The 23,975-nt window shown below is 36.0% G+C and overlaps 1 protein-coding gene across 1 annotated transcript; it reads right to left on the bottom strand.

Annotated features, from left to right (window-relative positions):
* Positions 1–1,204: 1,204 nt before the first annotated feature.
* On the bottom strand, positions 1,205–23,365 carry LOC122808250 (melatonin receptor type 1B-like). The gene is made up of 2 exons (XM_044079213.1): positions 23,170–23,365; positions 1,205–2,076 (listed from the first exon to the last, which is right to left on the bottom strand). The coding sequence occupies exons 1-2, from the start codon at positions 23,363–23,365 to the stop codon at positions 1,205–1,207; spliced, it is 1,068 nt and encodes a 355-aa protein (XP_043935148.1).
* Between the last annotated feature and the right edge of the window lie 610 nt (positions 23,366–23,975).

Raw genomic sequence — 23,975 nt, 5'->3', positions numbered from 1 at the left:
TGCATCTGTGGTTTCAGCAATCAAACGTCTGCTGTCAATGCTAGAGAGTATTTGCCCCTTTGTGTTTTCAGTATTAGTAACACTGTACATACAGACAACAGAATGCAACACAAGGTCAATGCATACTTTACCAATCATTCCTCTACGGCTTGGTATACTGTGCAGCTGTCAATGTGCTAGTAAGACTGATATGCTTCTGATAAGTCACCCAGCTTGCATGTCAGTATTTCTGATTCTTTGTCTGCATTTTTTTCATATTTCTTTCTTTGATATTTTGTTGTATTACTGTAAGTCTTGAACCATCCATTTGTATAGATGGAACACTCATATGACATTTAAATAATCACATGTTCACATATAGCTCATTCACAGCATTCCTTGTTATATGCACATGAGCCTTGCCCCATACCTTATCACTTAGACTTGTCCTTCTTGTATGTTGTCATACATACTCAGCCTCACTGCACAAAGTCAGTTTGGTTGCACTTCGCTGTCCATGAAAATTTGCTTCCCTGATTCATTCAAAAGGACAGCTCAGCAAACTATACATCTGACTCCTTACTATATACAAGTCTTCTACTGCAGAGCAAACTACATCTCTGATTCCCACCCTAGGACCATTACACAAAATGCAACTCTAAGTTTTCCCAGCAATGCTGGTTTGTAGTAAGATGAGGCAAAAAAGGTCAACAGAGATAGGTGTATACAAAACATCACAAGACTGGAAAATATACAGTACAGTTGCTGTATGTTGGCTGCAACATATTCAAAATACAGATAAAATAAATAGTTTGAACACAAATTGTTTTGAACAGATTATTTCATTGGGTAATCAGAAGTTATAGTCATCAGAAATTACGCTTTTCAAGCAATACCCTTTATCACTTTGGTAGAAATGCTTAATGGAATGAAGCAACTATTCAGATAGTAGTATATAATATTGGTAACACATTATACAATTAAATTAAATTACTTTTTAAGAAGAAAAAATATGTCTCCTTAAAATGTGAGACTACTATGAGTAGCAACTGAAGTAATCTGTTTAATAATGCTACACTCTTTGACTTTAGTTTATTTTTGAACATTTTAACCTTATAATGGAGGAGAAAATGTTTTTGATTTATTTTAGTTTTGGTTGTTGAGAACTAACAGATGTTAATAATTGTCTTGTAAACCATAACAACAATGATTACAGTGATAATATTTAACCTATAGATTTTCTAATATGACTTGTCACACTGATCATTTGGGAGAGAGAGGAAGTTTTTTCACTGTTTGTTCTTCTTCTTGAGGTCTCTTTGCAGAAAATTCCTGGAAGCCAGAGGAGCAAAAGAATGTTTTTGAACTCTTCTCTGAAGTTCTGGTTGAAAAGGCCATAGATTATACCATTTAAGCAGCTGTTAAAAAACATCATGAAGTAACTTGTGACATAAAGCCAACTTATAATTCTGGGAGCCTTCCCTGGAGGGCTTAATCCCATGACCAGACTGCTTATGTGGAAGGGGCTCCAGCAAATTGCAAACAGCACAAAGACTATGAACATGGTCAGAAAACTCTTGATTTCAGCTGGTTTCAGCTTTTGCTTCCCATCTTTCCTGACCCGATACTTAACTTTGATGACCAGAGTCCAGATCCTCACATAGCAGAAAATTATGATAGTCATAGGTATTATATAGTGAAGGACAGCTACTGTGATAGCGCTGGCTAAATTAATAGTCTGTATAAATTCACACGTGTATATCTGTTCTTCATAGCGCAAGGCACCAACTGTGGCAATTGGAAGCAACGCAATGACAGCCATAGCCCACACAAAGCAAAGCCAGAAGACAGTGTTCCATGTGCTGTAGAGTTTGTCATATTTTGTGCTATGGCATATGTAGAAATAACGATTGATTGCAATTGCCATGATGTTGTAGACAGAGGCCAGCAAGCTAAAAACTAGGATGTAGCCAGTGATCTGACAGTGTATGTCACCCACTGTCCAGTCATTTTTAATAATTGCCATGATAATTAAAGGATATGAATAGAATACAGTCAACAAGTCAGTAAATGACAAGTTGATTACAAATATATTACCTAAAACAGAAATAGAAAATTGAGTTTTTATCATGAATGAAAGTAAAATATTGGAACATTTAAAGCATATCAAAGTCCATATACTGATACACGAGACAAGAGTATTTGCAAAATAAATATTAGATTTTTTAGATTTTACAGCTTGTCTGTGTGGAACAACTGCATTAAAATTCTGCATTGTTGTCTGTATTGTCATTGGTGTGTGTGTGTGTGTGTGTGTGTGTGTGTGTGTGTGTGTGTGTGTATGTGCATTATTCTATGCTTTCTGGACTAGATAGCTTAGAAAACCAGGTGTTACTTACCTGTACATCAGTATCTTCTGAAACAATGTGATGCATCGCTAACACAATATGAAACACACACACACACACACACACTAAATGTTATCATCCAGTACCTATGTGGGATAAAAAGATCTATAAGTGATAATTATTTAATATATTCAGGCTAATAAGTGGAAGAAAGGAAGAGTGTAGGTTGTTCATGAAAAGGAAGCCACGTTAGCTGATATGTCATCAGAGAAGATTTAAACACACCACTCAACTGTCCAGATTTTCACAGAATGTCCAGAATTTTGTCTCATATTTTTGGTCTGCACCTCATAACATTTGTGCTTTTCTGGCAAGTCAGTGAGGATTGAAAACACTAAAAAATGGCAGACATTTGAGTTTCAAATATCGTATCTTTCAGAAAATGCATGGTACCACAATGGCTTTCATTCTAACAATTTTCTAAGTTTATAAGAGCAATATTTAATATTTGTCTCTAGTTTTGGGCCATTGCTTCCCCATTATTTTTGGCTTTGTCCAGATATCTTGTGTTAAGAGGTTGAGAGGTATGTTTAGAAATGTTGTAAAATTTACTTATTTGCTTGTTTATACATTTTAATTGTGTTAATGCTCCTGGTTTTATGAGTGATCTGGAAAGACAAACTTGCACACTATGGAACTGCATTAAATTATTATATAATAGTATAAAAACACCTAAACATGAAAGGAAAATAAAAACAGTGTCAACACAAGTATATATATATATTTATATATATATATATATATATATATATATATATATATATATATATATATATATTTATATACACATTCACTACAGTAACAGATGTATGAAGTATTTATATAGCAATCATAAAATAATATTTGAACTAAAGCCTTGTACATGAATCATGATACAGCATGAAGATTCATTTTGATTTAGTTTTATATATATATATATATATATATATATATATATATATATATATATGTTTAAAAGAAGATGAGACAACACATGCTATATCCATTTCAACATTTGTAGTGTATATTGGCAGTAGATGCTATATCCATTTCAACATTTCTAGTGTATAAGAACAATAATTGTAGATGAGCATGATGGAGGCTTGACAGACTGAGGGCAGAAAGTAAAGGCTCTTAAGTGAAGTTCTGAAATCAAGTATCTAATGAAAGGTATCCTGGAACATAGGCTGGAAGTGTGTGCAACCCTTTTTTCTGATCTTAGAGTTGTCTTCTATGATGTGCAGTAGCTTTTGGCAGGAGGATCTGAATTCTCTACTTGGTTATTGTCAAGTAAGTAGTTTGGATAAATCTGGCCAGTGGTTTTGTAGTAATATTCTATGAGGAAATGCCTATTGCTCATAGGGCATTCATTATATTTTTGAAGTCATGCAGTTTATTTTATTTAGAAGGGAACAGTGGGGGCTTTCCATACACTTATCTGATTCATACTCTTCATCCCCTGCATAGTCTTACTCATCTGTGCTAATCCAAGCAGTAAACATGACCCTAGCTCTACCTCTGCCCCTAACCCTGACCTACACATTACATTACAAAAAAATCCATTCCCCTAACAGCATCACTACACAAGACAAAAGGACACAGAATACAGACAACACAAAACATCCACAACACTGACTCTGTGCCTTACCTAACCCTTACTTCAGCCTTAATTTGCAAACTCTTATATATTCACACCTGCTATAACACACTCTTGCACATCTTCACAACCACCACTTTTTCATTCAAATATTAAGTTTCCTGCACATTCCTGCTTACATGCACTTTCTAAAACTAAATTCAAACATATGTGATTCACTCAAATGAACATTCACTCATTTATATATTCCATTTTTTTATACCCAAGAAAACCTTTCTACCAAATGTGATTCTACCTTTTGACTTATACATACATATATAAATATATGTAAATTAATTGCTTCACAAAACACTGGAACATCCTTTATAGAAAAAAAATGATTGGCATATGGTACACATTAGTGATACTATAACATCCAAGCTTCAAAAAACAAAACTGGAACATAAAAATCAAAAATCATAATTTTTGCAGGGGGTAAGCCCCATATACCGACTTTCACTTGCCATGTATATTTATATTTTCTCCAAAATTTTCATAATAATAGAGAAAGGGCATATTTCTAATTCTTACTGTTAAAGCGATCACACATGGCCACCTGCAACCATCTGATCTTTGATCATACAGTCACTGATTATTTTGTATACACCTCTCTGTCAATATATATATATATATATATATATATATATATATATATATATATATATATATATATATATATATATATATATCTTCAGTCATCCAAAGCTTTGCATATGTCAGCTATCTATATACTGTATGTGATCTTGAGAATAGTTGCAGAGGAATGCAGTACTATTGTTTAATGTTGTATGGTTCTAGATTAAAATTAGAAATATTCACTATTGTCAGAGTAGATCCAGAGCAAATATGATCAGGAAAGTATTTCATTCTACAAATCTTTCCAAGATACCAAATCCTATTTTCTTCTGTTTGTTGAAATACATTATGAATCTGATGTTTGCCACTTCCAGAGATCAACATTAATGGCTGCCTTTTTACAGGTGTTTCTGTCTATCATTATTTTAATAATCACTTTTGAAAAAAATACGCTTTTTTGTCCATATGACAGGAGCATGGATGAGGAAGTATAGTATGATATCTTAGCTTATTTTATAGCATCCAGACAAAAACAATATCACAATGTTGTTTTGCTAACGTTACCTACCATGATTTTATCCTTACAATTTTGTTGTAGCATACTTCTGTGTGAATGGCTATATTCTCTCTACAGGGAATGCTCAGATTTTTAAATCATACAATTCTAAGATATTGCTTGTGTATTTAATTGAAGGTCACAGGGTAAGCTTTATCATAAGAACCAGAATGCTGGATTATTAAAAAAAGGGTTCATGGTTTATCTTGAGTCACATGAATATAGGTGGCTACTTGTCTGGCTCTGTAGGACAGAAAGGATTAATCTCTGACTGCAGCCCTAAGAATGAGTTTGATTAGTAGCTCACTCACTGGAAGAGCCATGGAGGTGGGGGTGGGTTGTGAGTGGAGGTAGGAAGAATAATGAGCAGCTTACAGCTCACCCCCATGGAGAGAGGGAGTGTTAGTTTCCAAATGGTTAACGTGTTCTTGTACAAGTATGACCTTACGTTAACAATAAGGGCCACTGCACTGCTCTCCCAAATCTGTGATGATGGCAGCCCTTGGAAGATTTTATGGATAATTTGTTGAACTAACAAAAAAAGTGAGGTTCCACGATAAACCACACCACAAGCATCAACAAAATATATATATATATACTATAAAAAAATACAAATGTGAAACCTGCTGAAAAAAGAACATTTTAATGTCCTATACGAGTTTCATCAATGTTTCACCTGAAGAAATGCTTATAGTATTGAAATCATTACTCTTTTTATGTATGTTCTACATGCACTCCTATTTTTATGATATGTATGTATATATATATATATATATATATATATATATATAAGCGTACTTGCATTCATGAGAGAGGCATAGCAGGCCTGCAGGTGATGGCCCTTCACACATCAGCCAGCAGGAGGTGGAGTTAGATATATAACAGAAGTATCCTCATAATCAATACTGTCAATGAGAGAGAGCTGATAGGAAGGACTGGCACCAAGTTGCCCTCATCCAGGAGATAATTAGGATCCGTCCTGAAACATGGATAACCCCAGCTTGGGAGGTGAAGACTGGCCTTCCGGCTGCAGGGATGAACACTCACTACCACAGCAACTAAATGGAAGATCAAAGCATCAGCTGGTGCAAACACTCCTCCATGACTATCTTGATTACAACGACCCACTATAATATGCTCGTGCTTGGGTGTAATTGGGTCCTTCTGCCTCTGAGAATGAAGTGACTGGAAATCCAGTAGAGCAGGGCTTGACTGTAAACAGATACAAAGGGGAAAAGCACTTAAGAAGAACAGGCAGGTGAACACTTGGTATCACATTCATTTGTAACATCACATTGACTAGTACACCTATACTATAAACTGCACTAGTCATGTATTATAGTACCTTTAAAGTTGCAAAGGGCTCTTTTTTTGAGACTACAAATACTGCACTGGTAAATGCAGCAAACATGCAGACTGGTTCAGCAGTTAGAGGTGATGCCTTTCTAACTCCTCATTGATGGCTCTACTAGGCAAGTACTGTGCTTGACTAAATGAAAGAGATGAAGCTGACTGCAAACCTGATACTTAGTTATAACTGGAATGCATTTAAGTTATTTTGCGTAAGTGCGTGCTTGTGCGCATGCGCGCGCATGCGCGCGCGTGTGTGTGTGTGTGTGTGTGTGTGTGTGTGTGTGTGTGTGTGTGTCTGTGCACGTATTAGTGTGCCTAGCCATCTGACAGAATTAACCTTGGCTTTATGGGATGGTGCAGCAGTGCAGTAGTAGCATTGTCGCTTCACAGCAAGAGGTTCTCTGGTTTGATTCTCGGCTGGAGTGCTTTCTGTGCAGAGTCTGCATGTCGTCTCTGCATTTGTGTGGGCTTTCTCTGGGTACTCGGGTTTCCTCCCATGTCACAAAGACATGTGTCTGGAGTGTCTCTCCTTGGGCCTCCACTGAAAATTGGTTTCATTCCAAGTCGGACTTTCCTGGTAAACAAATGTTTAATAAAATTTAGTTGATTGTCACTGTTGAAATGACACCCTGTCCCCATGTAGAAAAATGGGAAAACGGGTTCTGTATGTATGTGTGCGTATATATATATATATATATATATATATATATATATATATATATATATATACCAAAATGTGACATTTCTACCCAGCCAAGGTTGAGTTTTCACTGTGTGATACCTTAAGCCTCCTGCAATGGGATATATGCAAATGACCCCTTAAGGTCATCAAATGTTTCAATCATACGGCTTTTGACTGCCCATAACATTTTACTTTTCATGTCTTTTTGGATACATTTAGGCCAATAAAGTTAAAGCTACTAGCTGTGGACATGCATGTTTCAGACTTTTTATTGACCTCATGAGCACAACATAAGTGGATTGGATGTGGATAGGTACAGATTGAGTGTGATGATGATGAGGGACATTATGGTATCCCACTGGTTACCAAGCTGTGCAATGGCAAGTGTGGACATGTGCAAAGATATGACTGAGAAATGTGACACACAGGGGTCCATTGGGAGCTATAGGGGATGGAATCTTCCCTAATAACAGGTATGGTGGGTCACAGGTACACATGGATGGTAGAGGTGACAGGTAAAGCATGACAAGGGTACCATGTCTGGATGCTTCCAGCAGTTATACCCATGATAGATGATCTTACCATGTGAAGCTATGCATCTGGGTTGGTTGTTTGTAGCTGCCAGCTCGGTCCAGACAAGTACTGCAGACATACATATGGTAGTATCACACTGTCATCTTCCAAGCAGGGGTATAGAAATATAGAATGATGGAATTATATAAACTATAGCACACTGGGGGAGGACCTGGTAGCAGTGTTGTTACACTGAGCTATCAGCTTCACATGATATGAATGTCGACATCCTGAAGATAAACCACTCTATACTGAAAATGAAAATGTCAGCTTCCTAGTATGCATGTACTGAGGTTGTTTCTGGATGAATGCAAATATTGCTTCAAAAAAACAAAAAAACAAAACATAAACAAAACCCCCCACACTCCCCACCAGTTATACATATGAACTATGAGACTGCACAATCCCTGGGAAAAAGGAGTATTTCCTTAAGCGGCGAGTCTTGATTTTGAACACCTGTTGACTATCTGTATAGCTGACCAAATGCAGATGATTAAATAGATGTCAACCAAACTCCTTGTCAACCAAACTGACAGAACCTCTTCACATATAGCTGTATGTCAACAGGTGTTTACCTCACACTGTGTAGTGCAGATTGTTCAGGGATGAGGTGGTAGATCCGTTACAGTAGGTTGCCATTGGTGTGATACTGTTGTTGTTCTACAGATGCATAACCTATACACTCTGTAGCTGAAGGTTTATGTTGCAGGCAAGTATAATCCAGAACACTAGTGTTACTATACCTATGTTATTATTGCAAATGGCTATTTACAGGATAGTATTCACATGAGGATGATACTGCTGTAATACCACTTACTGCAGTACTCTAGACCATTGTGTACCTCCTGTGGGCTCAGTCTTGTTTAGCAACTGCTTCTGCACTGCTGGAATGGGCTACACAATGCTCAAATTTGCCTACAACTACTTCCTTGCTTCATGCTTTGATATCAGATGTGGAAGATTGCTAGCCTGCATTAGTGGCATAGAGGAATAAAGGCTTGACGGCAGAAGTCTGAATCCAAGGAGTGTGTGTGTGTGTGTGTGTGTGTGTGTGTGTGTGTGTATATGTGTGTGTGTGTGTGTGTGTGTGTGTGTGTGTGTGTGTGTGTGTGTGTGTGTGTGTGTGTGTGTGGGGGCTGTGTGAGTTTGTGTATGTGTATGCATTTGAAAGAAGCATGATGGAGATCATTCTATGAAAGTTTTTTCTTTTCTTTTTTTTATTCTGCCTTTTTGTCTATCTATCTATCTATCTATCTATCTATCTATCTATCTATCTATCTATCTATCTATCTATCTATCTATCTATCTATCCACCATAATGAAAGACAGATGAGTGATTTAGTAAAATACAGCTTAGTGAATCAGCTTTGTTAAATGTAGTTGAGAGGAGCATCTTCTGAGTTAGGATTATAAAAGAAATTAAATGAAATTTTCATGTCCTGAAATCTCAAGAATTGCAACAGTGATTGTTGAGTGTTATATCCATTCATTAATGTGATACCATTACACTGTTATTGTGAGTTTATACAAAATCAAAATTAAAACATATACTAAGTACACAACACTGATAATATCACCTGATAGTTTTATAGTCATAATATAGAAAATACAAATTATCGTGAAAGAATGTTCTAGCCTAACATACTAAAGTACATCACATTTTGTGTTTTTCTCTTTCTTAGATGGTCAGTGTTGTGGAATTGTGTTTTATTCCTGTAAAAAAAATTAAGATAATGATTTTCAGTATAACCTAACCAAATCTGCAGTAAACAGAGGGTGTATTATGGCTCATTAGGAAGTATGAGGCTAGATTTTGTGAACGTTCAACACTTCAAGAAATAAAATGCAATTCAAAAAAAATGGCAGTGAATTTTGAAATTCACTGTTAAACTTTTAAAGCATTTTATGCATGGGGCTTCACCCTAGTGTCCCTTCAACATACACGGGTGCTATAGCACTCAGACTCTGCTACCTACTGTGAGATTACTGTGCCTCAGAGTAAGGATATTACTCAGAGATTCCATGAAGATTCTGATTATGGTCTATGGATTTTTCAGTTATGGTCTTTGGATTTTCACTAGGAATCCAAATGGGACAGGTTTGTAGGTTGTATTTAGCAGGGGATTGTAGGGTTTCTCCCATCATGAGGAGGACTTCTGGTTCACCCATCATTCTGATACTTCCCTGAGAAACACAATTTAGCTCTTTTAAACTAAACTGAAACCATAAAGAGACTTAAGAACAGAAAAAATAGCAGAAGATGAAAATGAAAAATGTGAGGTGTTCTTTAATGCTTTTGCTTGCCATACAGTAAGGAAGACAAAAGTGCTTTAATAAAGTAATAGTATTCTGAGCATTGGGAATAAACTTGAACTTGCTCACAAAATAAAGGGCTAGGAGAGATATGCTTTAAGAATTTAGAATAATTAAAAGGGGAATTATATGTGCCTGTCACAAAACCTTTTCAGATATAATGAAATAATGACATAATAATCTACGGGTCTATATTATGTCACTGAAATGCAATTCTGGTGAACACCTATTCATTGACACCTAATCAGTGAAGCAATTAGCTGAATTTAATAAGGGCAGGGACATAGTTGGCCAACAACAGAACTTTTCCCTTTTCTCCACTGTAGTGCAATCCCGGAGTTGGCAGATATATTTGGGGTGGGGTGGGGGACGAAGCCCCCCACTTCAGTGGGTTCAGTTCCACATAGATGTTGGTATGTTGTGCCACAGGCAAGTATTTCCTTGCCCTTATTAAATTCAGTGAATCGCTTTGCTGATTAGGTGTCGATGGATAGGTGTTCATCGGAATTGCATTTTGGCGATGTAATAAGGACCCTAATCTACTTCTAGTGTAGCACCAATTCCTATTCTCAAAACTGATCTGCCTTACTCAAATATGTTTTATATAATTTATTGACTCATGAGATTTTGCTATCATAGATTAATGTTTTATAAAAAGAACATTTAAAAGTTTAAAAGGGTTAAAAGGTGTATGCTATCTGAAATACTTGGATCAAATATACTTGGCACCTGCAATTTACAGTACTTATCTAGGATTTTTTTTCTCAAAACTGAGTCCACTTTTGGCCATATAACTTAATGACTCATTCATTTAACCTTGGCAGTATTCAATGGTAACTCATTCCCAGAATCAGCACTTCAGACACCCTGTAATGTTGTTTTTAATCTTTCTTTACTGACCTTTAAATTTCATAAAACATATATAGAGTTACTGTGTATAAAGTACATCTTTTGGTAATTACTTTCTGTTAATTCTCCAGTTAAACAAGTCATTTTAACAATTATCACAGGCTTTCATCTCCTGGCTGCATTCTTCATGCTTTGGTGTTATTAAGGGCATTTTTCTTCAAAATACAAGATTTGATAATATACCCATATCGTATTTCCTATATCATTACTGCCCAATGAAGCAGAAATCTCATACCAAAGTGATAAGGAAAAAAAAGTTTTTATCCACTCATTATCTTTGTTGTTTTCCCTTTGTTTTGTTATGCACATGTTCCTACTAAATGTACTTTTATTCATTATCCTGAATATTTTAAATAGGTTCATTTCTTACCAAAAAATTCCCTATATTGTAATTTATAATTATGGCAAGTGTTTTTAGGCAATATCCTCAAAATTCTATCAGTACACAGGCAAACATATCTGATATATTGCCATTGGAAAATATAATGCTGCAAACACCTCCCTGTTTCCAATGTTCATAGGTTCATAGGTTGGTACTAGGCTATTGGCCCTAGGGCCTATACAAGCCTAGCCATAACAATTCCCTGGATATTTCTTCCCTGGACCCTTGATTAGCAGGGCGACTGACGTGATCCCCGGGGTGAATTTCCTATCTCCCATCCAATCGTCAAGGTTCCTTTTGAAGAGGGCCAAGGAAGCACTCTGCTTGTTATGTATGGGTAGTCTATTCCAGAGTATGGGGAGTCTCTGGGTCAGGAACCTATCCCTCCAGCATGTTTTGTTCATTGTGATGACAAGGTTTAGATCCCTGGAGCATGTGGCTCTGAGGGATTGGGATTTCTTTAAGTGAAACATGTTCAACAGCTCAGGGTTTGACATGGCCTTGTACGTTAAGCAGAGATCACCTCTTAGTAGACGATATGCCACAGAGTATAGCTGGAGGTTTTTTAGACCGTCAGCATAGGGCATCTGCTTTAGGTCTGTGATTCTTTTAGTGAGGTATTTCGGTGGCCTTTCCAGCTGTTGCAGATGTCTTGTGAGGTACATACCAAATGGGGGATTGTACTCTATAATGGGTCAAATGAGGGATAAGTACAGTGGGACAATGACCTCCTTTTTTCTGGATGAAAAGCCCTTAGTGATGAGGTGTGCCACATAGAATGATTTCCTGGCTGTTGTGGCTATATAGTTTTCGAAGGTGAGACCACTGTCCACCTGTGTCCCTAAGTCTATCATCACACTTTCGGTGTTTAGTGTACTGCCACCTATGTGATAATTCATGGATACATGGTTTTTCCCAAAGGGAAAAACTATACATTTCTTGGCATTGTTGTTCTTCTTTAAACAATATTGCTTCTTCAAAACTCCTCCCATCTTCTCTCTCTTAAACTACATGTGTTCTGTTTCTGTACCTATTAATTGTACATAACTCTATCAATATAACATATTATGAGATGCCATTACCATGCCATTCGTCTTTTTCTCACATCATTCCTATAGAACTTTCCAGTCTGTCATGCCACTGCTATCGCCAAATATTTCACCTGGTCAGTCCCATGAAAAAACTTTAGGATAACCAGGACTTACATATTCTATTTTGATCTCAATATATCAAAGACAATTGACATCAAATCAAATGAAATTTCTGTGTGTTCTTTCTTTTATAATCATGACAAACAAAGGAAATATACCAAGTCATCCTCTGTTCACCCCTTTACTCATATTAGTTTCTTGCACTATTTTCACAATAAGCAAAATCCCTTACTTACCTTATCAATGTTACCAGGTCCTGTATGCCTTCATTCTTGTTATAACATTCAGAATAATTACTTCCACCAAGGTTACTAAGTCCTGTGTATCTTCATTCTTGTTATAACCTTCCTAATAATTACTTCCACCCATCTCCGACTAGATCATTTCATTGCAAAACTTTCTCTAAATTCGCTTATTTCCATTTTTATAGCATTTACATAATAAAGTGCATCCATTTCCATACAATTAGTATCCACAATAAGAGTGATAATTATGACATTGGTATCACATGTAAGTCCTGTGGATTTCAGGTTTTTGACATTGGTATCACATGGAAGTCCTGTGGATTTCAAGTTTTTCACATTGGTACCACATGTAAGTCTTGTGGATTTCAGGGTTTTCACATTGTTAATCTACATGTGTTGCCCTAAAACTGAGTATGATTGCCTTGTCCTATTCATAGAGGCATAACTGACATTGCAAATAGTAGTTACACAATATTTGACATCATGCAACAGTTAATCTAAATGTTTTGACCTAAAATTAAGTACTATTGCCTTTTCATGTTCACATTGGGATAACTAACATTACAATATCAGTTACATAATATTTGTTATTATACTATGGAGCAACCCATTGAAAACATTCTAAGTGAAACAGCTTAGATAATTTTTGCTAGAGGGTTAAGGCGTTATGTAATATCTTATATAAGGTTAGAATACTATAACAAATTTTCTGCTGCATGACTAGAGGCTGATGACATTTGTGCCACATTCAAGTACTATTAATTTTCCCTGCTACACAATTTTGACTAAACCTATGGCTCAAATTAGATACCATTGGTCATACTTTTAATCAAATAATATATGCAAAACAAGCATTTACAATGTAGTAAGCTGTTAGTATTTAGTATTGCACTAGTGAATACTCACTTTGAGCACTCATTAACAGGTATGTAATTGTTTATTGGTAATATAAACTTCCAGTATTCATGCCCATTTATATATTTCCATTTTTTATGTTAGTACTTTAAAAAGTAACCATTTCATAATATGGCGAGAATTAACTTTCAGATAGAAAACAAGTAAAGTGTAACATATGTAGGACCGATATCGTCTATTAGTATCATGTTTATGGTTATATCTGCAGTCTCAGATTAAAAGAAAATATAAACATCTGTATTTCCATTCCCTTTTGTTTTTAACATTAACTAAACTATTCTTTTGCATCAGTGATGGATACCTGATTTCTATTTTTAATTTATAGGCTGTCACACTTTGAAGTTATTTGAAAAATGAGCAAAAAAAATTGAATTTGCTGTTGTTTAGTCATTTACTTAAGTCAAACTCTTCATGACGTCAAAGATTTCAGTACACCAGGCTTGTTTGCTTTTTAAAGTTGTTATGAATTCATATTCAGTTCTTCAGTAAGGCTGTTTAGCCATGTTAGACTTTGCAACCCTCTTCTTCTTTTTCTTTTCAGTATTTCCCAGCTGCATTAACCCAAAAATTCACATAATGTTATCTACATGTAAAGTAAACAAGTAGAGGCAAAATATTCAGCATTCCCGCACATCTTTTCCAAACTTAAATCAATATATTCTTCAGTATTCAGATACAACTATTACTTTAGTCTGCATAAACATTCTGCAGGAAACAAATATGGTGACTTGGCATTCTTATTTCTCTAGATCTTGTCCCACTGTGCTATAGTCCACACAATCAAAGCCTTTAGAGTAGTCAGCAAAGCAAAATAAATGTTTTTCTGTCACTCTGTCACTCCTTTGCTTTCCCTAGTATCCAGTTGATGTAGGTAATTGGATCTAGGGTGCTTCTTCCTCTTTTAAAAGCAACTTGTACCTCTGTCAATTCTTAGTTTAGGCATTGGTGGAAGTCTAGCTTGTGTTGCCTTGCTGGAATGTCAAACATATATGATTGACTAATAATTGTTAACTCTTCAGCATTGTCCTTTTTGGTACTAGACTATAAACTGACCTTTTCCAATCCAATGGCCACTATCGTGTTTTACAAATTTGTGATAAATTATAATCAAAACTGCATCTGCATCATTTTGCACAATTTTAAACATTTCAGTTGGAGTCCTATCACTTCCTACAACCTTATTAGCAATATGTTATAGGTTTATAGGTTCATAGGTTGATACTAGGCTATTTGCCCTAGGGCATTTACAAGCCTAGCCAGAGTGTGTTTGGCTTTCACCACCCTTTTTAGATTAGTTGACTGTGCCTCTGTATAGTAGGTCACAGAAGACAGCCCATTTAAGGTTAGTTTACCATGCCTCTGTCTAGCAGTGACACAGAAGAGATTCCAGGGGTAAATTTACGATCTCCCATCCAAACGTCAAGATTCTTCTTGAAGAGTGTCATTGAGGGGCTCTGTCTAACATGGATTGGGATTTTGTTCCAGAGTGAGGGGAGCCTCTGGGATATGAATCTGTCCCTCCAGCATGTTCTATTTATTTCTGTGCTGAGGTTTAAGTCACTGGAGCATGTGGCTCTATGGATTTAGATTTCTTGAGGTGGAGCATGTCCATTAATTCAGGGTTGGACATGGCTTTATATGTCAGGCACAGGTCGCCTCTGAGTAGGCGGTAAGCAACTGAGTAGAGCTGGAGTTTCTTTAGCCTAACTGCGTAGGGCATCTGTTTGAGTCCCTTGATCCTCTTGGTGAGGTACTTTTGGGGTCTTTCTAGTTGTAGCAGGTGTCGGGTAAGGTACATCCCAAATGGGGCATTGTATTCAATTATGGGCCTGATGAGTGATGAGTAGAGGGGCACAATGACCTCTCTTGATCTAGATGTGAACCTCTTCGTGATAAGGTGGGCTATATAGAATGTATTTCTAACCACTTTGGCAATGTGATTGTCAAAGGAGAGATTGCAATCTACTTGGGTCCCCAAATCCCTAATTACTTCTTCCATACTTAATGGATTACCACCTATGTGGTAATTTGTGGGCACTTTGTTTTCCCCAAACGGTATGACTATGCACTTTTTGGCAGTGTTTTGGAACTGTTCTTTTGACTTCGCTCTTTAAGACATCTTGCTGTAGATCATGAAACATGCCATTGCATTCATAAGTGATGACAGAGTCATTTTTACATACTTCTTATGTTTATTTCTTATGTATAGTCCTGCCACCTCTTCTTAGTATTTTCTGCTTCTAAATTCCTCACATTTATTTTTATAATACATATTTTCACACAGATTTTTTTCCTTACCTTTCACATTCTAATATATTTTTCCACTTAGTAGCTCTGCTCATGTGAATATGTCTTCTTGTCTCTTCTTGCTATTCTTTGGAACTTCACATTCAAGGCAACACATTTTTCTTTTTTCCATGGCATTTTGCTCTCTTTCTTTCCTCCATCACTTATTAAGTCTCAGAGATAGCCATTTTACCTTCTAAATGTCTCTCCTATTTTTATTATTTTTTGCTGTCACTTTGTGGACAATATTTTGAATGTCTATCTTTACCTTTCATTCCTGAGGCCTACTGTCTACCAGACCACCAAGCGACAGCCATCAATAATTAGTCAATCTAGTACATGAACCCAATGCTCTTCAGATTTAATCCAGTCATGTCTTACTTTGCATTAACATCGAAAACAAATGACCTCTTTGTCCCAGTCCCCTTTAATAAACACATCACACCGAATGACATTTGATGACCTTTATTAAACTTTCATAAACATAACTTTATCCAATATTTATTAATTACAACTGAAATGGCATATACCTGACTAAATTCCAACATCCACATACATGTAATGTTAATCAGGACAGCATGACCTTGCTCATCCTGATCCCGTAAGCAGCGTCCATACCTCCAACTCACTTACTTATGAAGCAACGTCCCACTACTCACTTCATTTACCATTTATTGAATTACACATCCAACTAAATGAGCAGCGTCCTTACCTTCGTTCACTTATTTTACTTATGAAGCAGCATCCCATGACTCACTTCATTTACCACTTATTGAATTAACATCTAACCAAATAAGCAGCATCCTTACCCCCACTTGCTTATTTATTGAGCTACCTGCAAATACGCACTTTCCTTTCCCAACTCATTGAAAGGAACATCCAAAACCAGAGGAAGAACAGAAGAGGGCACACCTGTCCCTTTTCTCCACCTGTCCCTCTTCACCTCCCTACCCAATCTGACAAATAACCACAATCCCCACTATTCCACCAAAAAGAGAGAGGGAGGGTGGGTAGCAAGTTCATGCCAAAATGTCATTCCTTACCCAGTTACATTTGTATAAGCCCCTTAAGCCCCTCCCTATCCATACCTCATTTCCTCCTAATCATCCCTCCCTCCCCATTTAACCCTTTCCTCCCCCCTACCCTCTTTACTCATACTAATATATTTATCTGACCCCACTCTGAAGATGTCCCTGGACAAATTGTTTTGTTACCAAACCTCATTTTTCCTGGTCGCCTTCAATAAACACATCACACCAAATGACATTTGATGACCTTTATTAAACTTTCATAAACATAACTTTGTTATCCAATATTTATTAATTACAACTGAAATACAATATAGCTGATTGAATTCCAACATCCACATCCATGTAATGTTAATCAGGACGGCATGACCTTGCTCATCCTGACCCAGAAAGCAGCGTCCATACCTCCAACTCACTTACTTCTGAAGCAGTGTCCCACTACTCACTTCATTTACCATTTATTGAACTGCACCTCCCACTTATTTTACTTATGAAGCAGTGTCCCATAACTCACTTTATTTACCACTTATTGAATTAAAATCCAACCACATAAGCAGCGTCCTTACCCCTACCTGCTTAGTTATTGAGCCACCTCCAAATACTCACTTTCCTTTCCCAACTCATTGAAAGGAACATCCAAAACCAGAGGGGTAACAGAACAAGGCACACCTATCCCTCTTGTCTGCCCACCAGCCTGACCAGGCTATTCCCCCTCTCTTCTACCAAAATTCCAACTTAACCACCCAATAAAAGGCATAAAGCTGAATATCATTCAATGTACATATAATAGCAATCTCACCATCACACCAAATACCCAGTAGAAGAAACAGTTAACATCATTTGCTGACCAACAAACCAAACCACCTTCCAAATAACTTCAAACTGAGTAAACATTATATCACCCTATATGATCATGTCTAGTCCAAATACCATAACTATCTTCCCTTCATAGGCTGAGGACAACCCCAACTCCCAATAAGTAAACACCCAAGCTTGCTTCACCCTTGCCTTTCTCCACGTTACTCCCAATCTACACTCTGACTAGCCTTAATGAAAGATTACATGCAACTGCTCTGTACACCCTCCAGGAGCACAACATCCACCTGGTCAAATCCATCACGTCGTCGTTTGGACTTCCTTCAGGCCTTTGACTGATGCCCACTCTGCACCTCCCTATCTGCAATCTCCTTGTGATCTGAAAAAGAAAGAATACTGTAAATCCTCTGCACATCCATACCAGAACTTGCTAAATGACAGTAGGTGCTGCCAAGGGCTCGTCTCTCTCATCAACTGCATACAATGTGCTCACAACTCAATAGTATGAGTCACCACAATCAAGCTTAAGATGCTGTAACAAAGTCACACATTAACATACATAATGTGATTCCTTACCCAGTTACACTTGTATAAGCCCCTTAAACCCCTCCCTATCCATACCTCATTTCCTCCTAATCATCCCTCCCTCCCCATTTAACCCCCCCCCACCTTCTTTACTCATACTAATATATTTATCTGACCCCACTCTGAAGATGTCCTTGGACAGACTGGTTTGTTTCCAAACCTCATTTATTCATACTCTAAAGAATCTTAAACTAAATCAAGTACCTAACTATATCAAGTACCTCTTCATTCTTTTAATTTCTTCTTGTACCATAATACATTAAATATCAGAATATATTCTAGTTAGTTATTCTACATACATTTACTCAAGTTAAAAGCATAGATATTTGCTTGGATTAACTATAATCCCATTTTTAAATGTATCTTCATAAACACATGCCCAGCTGTAATTGCATATCAACTACTTATGGAATAGATCCAAATGTGAGCAGGCAGTTTAAAAAATAGCTATATACTGTATAACATGAAAATGACATACAATGCATTACATCTGAAGTTGTGCATAATATTTCTGAACGAAGATATTTCAACAGTCATCTAACTGGGCCCAGTAAGATTAGTAGCTATAACAAAGCTTAGTTCCTTTTAAAATTATGTTTGACATTTCTAAAACAAGATATATCAACATTCTTCTTTATAAATCTACCAATATTAATGACTACAACAATGCTTACTTCAATAGTAACCATGCCTAAGAGTTCTTTATTTTATTACTTGCACTTGTATTAATGTCTCTATTGGAATTCAAACAAACATAGTAAATCTTATTTTAACATTATATGAAACATACAGAGGGTTAAAATAGAATTTAAACTAAAATATCCATCTTCGTTTAACTCATTACTTTGATTATTATATTTATATAGGCCATTGTCGGGCTTTACAACTGTAGCCACTGAAAGCAGCCTCATAGCTCTCAAGTGTCCTCGGGCATTTTCCAAAAATATATGAATTTCAGGCCTTATGTCTTCCAATTTGTAATGCATGTTTACATTTTGCACAATATTCACACACATCAACATTAAGAGTGAGGTATGATCATAACTGAATGCAGTCATCTTTGCGTGATATTTGTCTATCATAAGCATATTTATTGGTGGATTTTGTTGCTATTGCTATTTTTCACTTTCTGTGTGAATAAATAATAGTATTCATGAATGCATATGAAAACATATTCCAACGTGACCAAGGAATGATGAAATACTGTTGATATAATTGTGGTTAAAAGTGCTAAAGTAAATTAAATTACCTTTGTCTTTTGCTGTTCCAGTGTATTTTTTGGATGAATGGAGAATGAACAGCAGTTAGAAATGCTGAGAAGAAGTGAAAAAAAAAATAACAATGCTGGATATATAAAGGCATCTTATGTTGGTTCATAAGGAGGCACAATGCCTAAGTTAGCTCCTTGAAGAGAATATAAGTAAATGCTTAGGGAAATTTTTCCTGAGAAAATATGATGCCAAATACTCAACAAAATTCTGAACAGAAAAATGGGACATAAAAGGAAAGTAATCCCAAGTGTTCTGATTTACTGTTACACTGACCCTCTCCAAAGATTGTAGTGTGGCTTGCGGTGTCAACATGTCATTTTTCCTACTATTGTTGCCATTGCAGATAGGAAATCCTCTGTAAAGTTTACAGTCTACCATAGTGGTATTTATCAAGCTGATATATTTGCAAATATCTTATACTGTCAGAATTTACAAAATCCTATTTTTCTTTCCTTACAGTTCTACACATACTTACAAAAACATTGCTGGGCTCAGTTCTTTGGCATATTTTGGCTGTTTTATAGATTTGAACCTAGACAATCAGATTCCTGAACAATGCTTGTCTGCACAAATGCAGAATTCATGGATTTAATTTTTTTTTCTAATTTTATTTCTTTTATTTACATTCTCAGTGAATTAATCTCTACAGTTTAGGTTAAAAGTCATTTCAGAATAATTTTGTTTAATTTCTGTACACTAAGACAGTTATTAATATTCTGTGGCTTATTCTGTTGTATGTTTGACAAATGGTATTACTTCAGTGGTCTTCTGCAGAAAAAAAACATGATTGATTTAACTCATTGGCTAAAGCAGACTTCATTGATTTATTAAATCTCCTCATTAGCACTCTTCAAGAAAAATTTTGATGATTGGATGGGAGATAGGAAATTCATCCCGGGGATTACTTCTGTGGCTCTGCTTGACCGGGGCACAGGAAAATAATTTTCTTGGGTGGCAAAAACCAGGGTACCGTTTGGCTAGGCTTATATAGGCCCTAGGGTCAATAGCCTATTACCTACCTATGAACCTATTAGCCTGTGGCATTTGTAAAGATAAATTGGGAACCTGCATGGGTACTTTGAGTTATACAGTTTGATTACATGCATCTGAAGTGGACTTGTTTAACTGCTTCTATTTGGGATATGATAAGATTTTACTCAAGTCTAAATCAAAATACTGCCTTCACTCTGTATATCATACATAGTTTAGCAAGATCTTCTCAGCAGGAAAATGTACTGTTTGATATATTCATCTGAAAACTACACCTGACATTGTGTAACTGCAATGTATCAGTGCTTGACACCAGACCACTATTACAACAAAATCTAATTTGCTGTTAACATTTAATTGTATTTAATTGTTTCTCAGGCAAACTTAATAAGCAGATGCATTTCTTTTATGGGGTGACTGAAGAGTACTGCGAGTTTTACTAACTTGCTCAGGGCTTCACAGTAAGCAAATTGCAAATGAAGGAATTAACCCCAGGACTATATGATGATTGTTTATTAGCTCAGTCTTAATCCTTTGCAGTAAATTGTCAGCCTAGCAGTACAAATTTTAAACTGTAAACCTTTTTATCAGGATAGGGAATAAACAAAAGCTGTCTTTAACTTCAAGAAAAACATACCAATTTGTTCAATGCATTCTCACATTTTGTTTTAAAACTTCAGCCATCTCCTTGTATTGTTGGGTATTACTGTGCATACTAAAGAAGATTTTCTTTCAGACGATGGCTTTAATTCAGTTAACCAAATATGTTCCTTTAGATTAGCGATTTCCAAATACAAAAAAAAAAAAAAAAGGATTTAGTGTGTTTCATCATCTCAGTAGTTTCATTAAATTACAAGCCATACAAGATCAAGCTTCTGACATTTCATTGTTTGCTAAAGACAGCTTCAACCTCCCTGCACAACCTTAGTCATGTGTATTAAACCTAACCCTACCCGTACCCCAAACTCCAGCTCTACACATTAGAGTACTAAAGCTCTTTCCCCTGACAGTACACCACACAAAACAGACAGACAGACAGACGCACACACAGACATGCCACACACACACACACACACACACACACACACACACACACACACACACACACACACACACACACACACACACAAAATGCAATCCAATCAAACCAACACATCTATCTTCTTCCCTAGGCCTTACTCTAACTCAAGTCTTCAAACACTTACACACATACTCAACTCCAATGTCAGAAATTTTGTTGCAAATTAAGGTTTCAGCATTAACCCTAATCCCTTTTGCACCACCTAAAAAGTTTACTTTTGGTTTGACTTGCACATTTTCAAAATTCATTTAAATGAAAATAATCGTAAGACTTACCTTTCTTGGAAATGCTATTATTTATTTTTTATTTTTATTTTTATTTTACATTTGGTGACCGGGCTAGTCTAGCTGGACAAATATCCATTTTCAGTAGAGGCCCGGGGAGAAAAGCTCCAATTACAAGAATTACAGGAATTAAAACAATCATTAACAATAAAAGATAATAAGCAACATAAAATAGGTACAAAGTTATACATTTGTATGAATTTAACAATAATAAAGCCAAAAAAGCAGAACCATAATCTGTCAGAGAAATAGTTGTTTAACAGTCATGGATTAAGGAACACATACAGTTAGATACTAAACAACATTCAATATGTGCTAGAGAGAAAGAGGAATCATGAAACTAATTGAAAAAGACTTCACCCCTCCAGCACCATCTTACTAAGGAGTACTAAACCCAACCCTGCCCCTAATCTCAACCCTATACCTTCCCTTGCAAAAAACATTGCTCCAAGACTACCAGTAATCAAAACACAGACACTTCACATACAACAGCACACATATACAACATTAAATCCTTCTGCTTTCCTCTTCTATCCCTTTTTCTAACCCTAACCTGCAGACACTTGCATATAAACTCTCTCCGGTAATTCTGAAACTTTTCATAGTCGTATGTTTTGGCATTAAAACATACTTCCGCTTACAGTAACTACAAGTTTTGATTTTCACCCTTTCGATACCTCCATCAGATGAAAAATAATACTTTCAATAACTTTTCACAGCAGTAAACTCCGTTGACAAATTGACTATTAGTGTGAACTGCACTCATCAATCTATCAATCTATATATATTTATCTATACACACACACATGCACATAACAGCTGCAGTGTCAGAGCTAAAACTCTTGAAAACAAGCAACAATGAGAATAAATACCTGGAATGACTTCACAATCATCAGTGATAACCGTCAATTAAAATGTGCAGTTTCAGTTACAGTTTGTCACTGTTTAAGCAGTTGTCTCATTAAAGTCACACGATTAAGCTACGAATATATTGTTTAAATGCTATATGTAGGTACAGAAAAATTGTCAGCTATGCTATATAATTTCAACATTGCTATAATTTCTGAGTAATTTTTAAACTGTGCTAGCATTAATTTAGCAAAATGTACCACCTTAGATTTACAGCTGGATACATATGATATTTTTTGTTTTCTAGCAGGAAATTGCTTACCTGTGTTTCTTAGCTTTTTGTTTCTCAGGACTGATAAAATAACCAAGCTGTTTCCTATGAGATCTGCAATAGTGATGAAGACCAATGCAGTAGCCATCCCAATGGTCTTTGCTTTAGATGACGAATGGCTTGCTAGATCACTTTCGTTGACAACCTGTACCTCACAGTCACTGCAGTTTATGAGAAATTTAGACATACTGTGTTAATAGAACAGTCTGAAAGCAGTTAAAGAGGGATGGCAGCAGACTTCTCCAGGCAAACGGCCCTTTTATTGTCATAAACATGAAATATAAATGTAAAAAATAGGTTGTTTTCTATTTTACTTGCAGAGGTGTAGGGCTTATCTAGAAGATCTAAGTAGAAGCATTATCATAAATAGCAGATGCATGTTATCATGTATTGTAGTCTAAACTTCATTTAGAAGATAATGTAAGTTATTATTATGCATCATGCTGTGTCATTTGTCTTTAAAACTAGTAAATAGAATAGTTGGACTTTAGGATCTAAATGGAAAATTAAGGTGGTCAGGTGGAATAACAGGCATTATAAAACCATTTTGACAATCACAGAGTAATAGTTTAAAAATTCACTCTAGCCACAAGCTTGTTTATAAAATACAAAGGTCAGGAGATACAGACATGGAAAAAAACAAATAAAACAATGAACAGAAAAATGTTTAAAGTTTTCAAATCATTTTCGTTTACTGCATTTAATTGTAATGTTCACTGAGCTGCCGGTACAACTTCAGTTAAGAGTTTTAGAAAAAATAAACATATCATGCAATCTTTGTTATTGTTTCTTGATTC

The sequence above is a fragment of the Protopterus annectens genome, chromosome 8.part0 (assembly GCF_019279795.1).
Source record: "Protopterus annectens isolate FY-2018-M chromosome 8.part0, PAN1.0, whole genome shotgun sequence".
In the NCBI taxonomy this organism is placed as follows: Eukaryota; Metazoa; Chordata; order Ceratodontiformes; family Protopteridae; genus Protopterus; species Protopterus annectens.
This window is presented reverse-complemented; position numbering and strand designations above follow the sequence as displayed.

Coding starts and splice junctions, on each gene's coding strand:
- LOC122808250 (XM_044079213.1), bottom strand. CDS start 23,365: ATGTCTAAATTTCTCATAAACTGCAGTGACTGTGAGGTACAGGTTGTC. Junction 2,077..23,169: donor CAAAAAGCTAAGAAACACAG/GTAAGCAATTTC, acceptor TTTCTGTTTTAG/GTAATATATTTGTAATCAAC.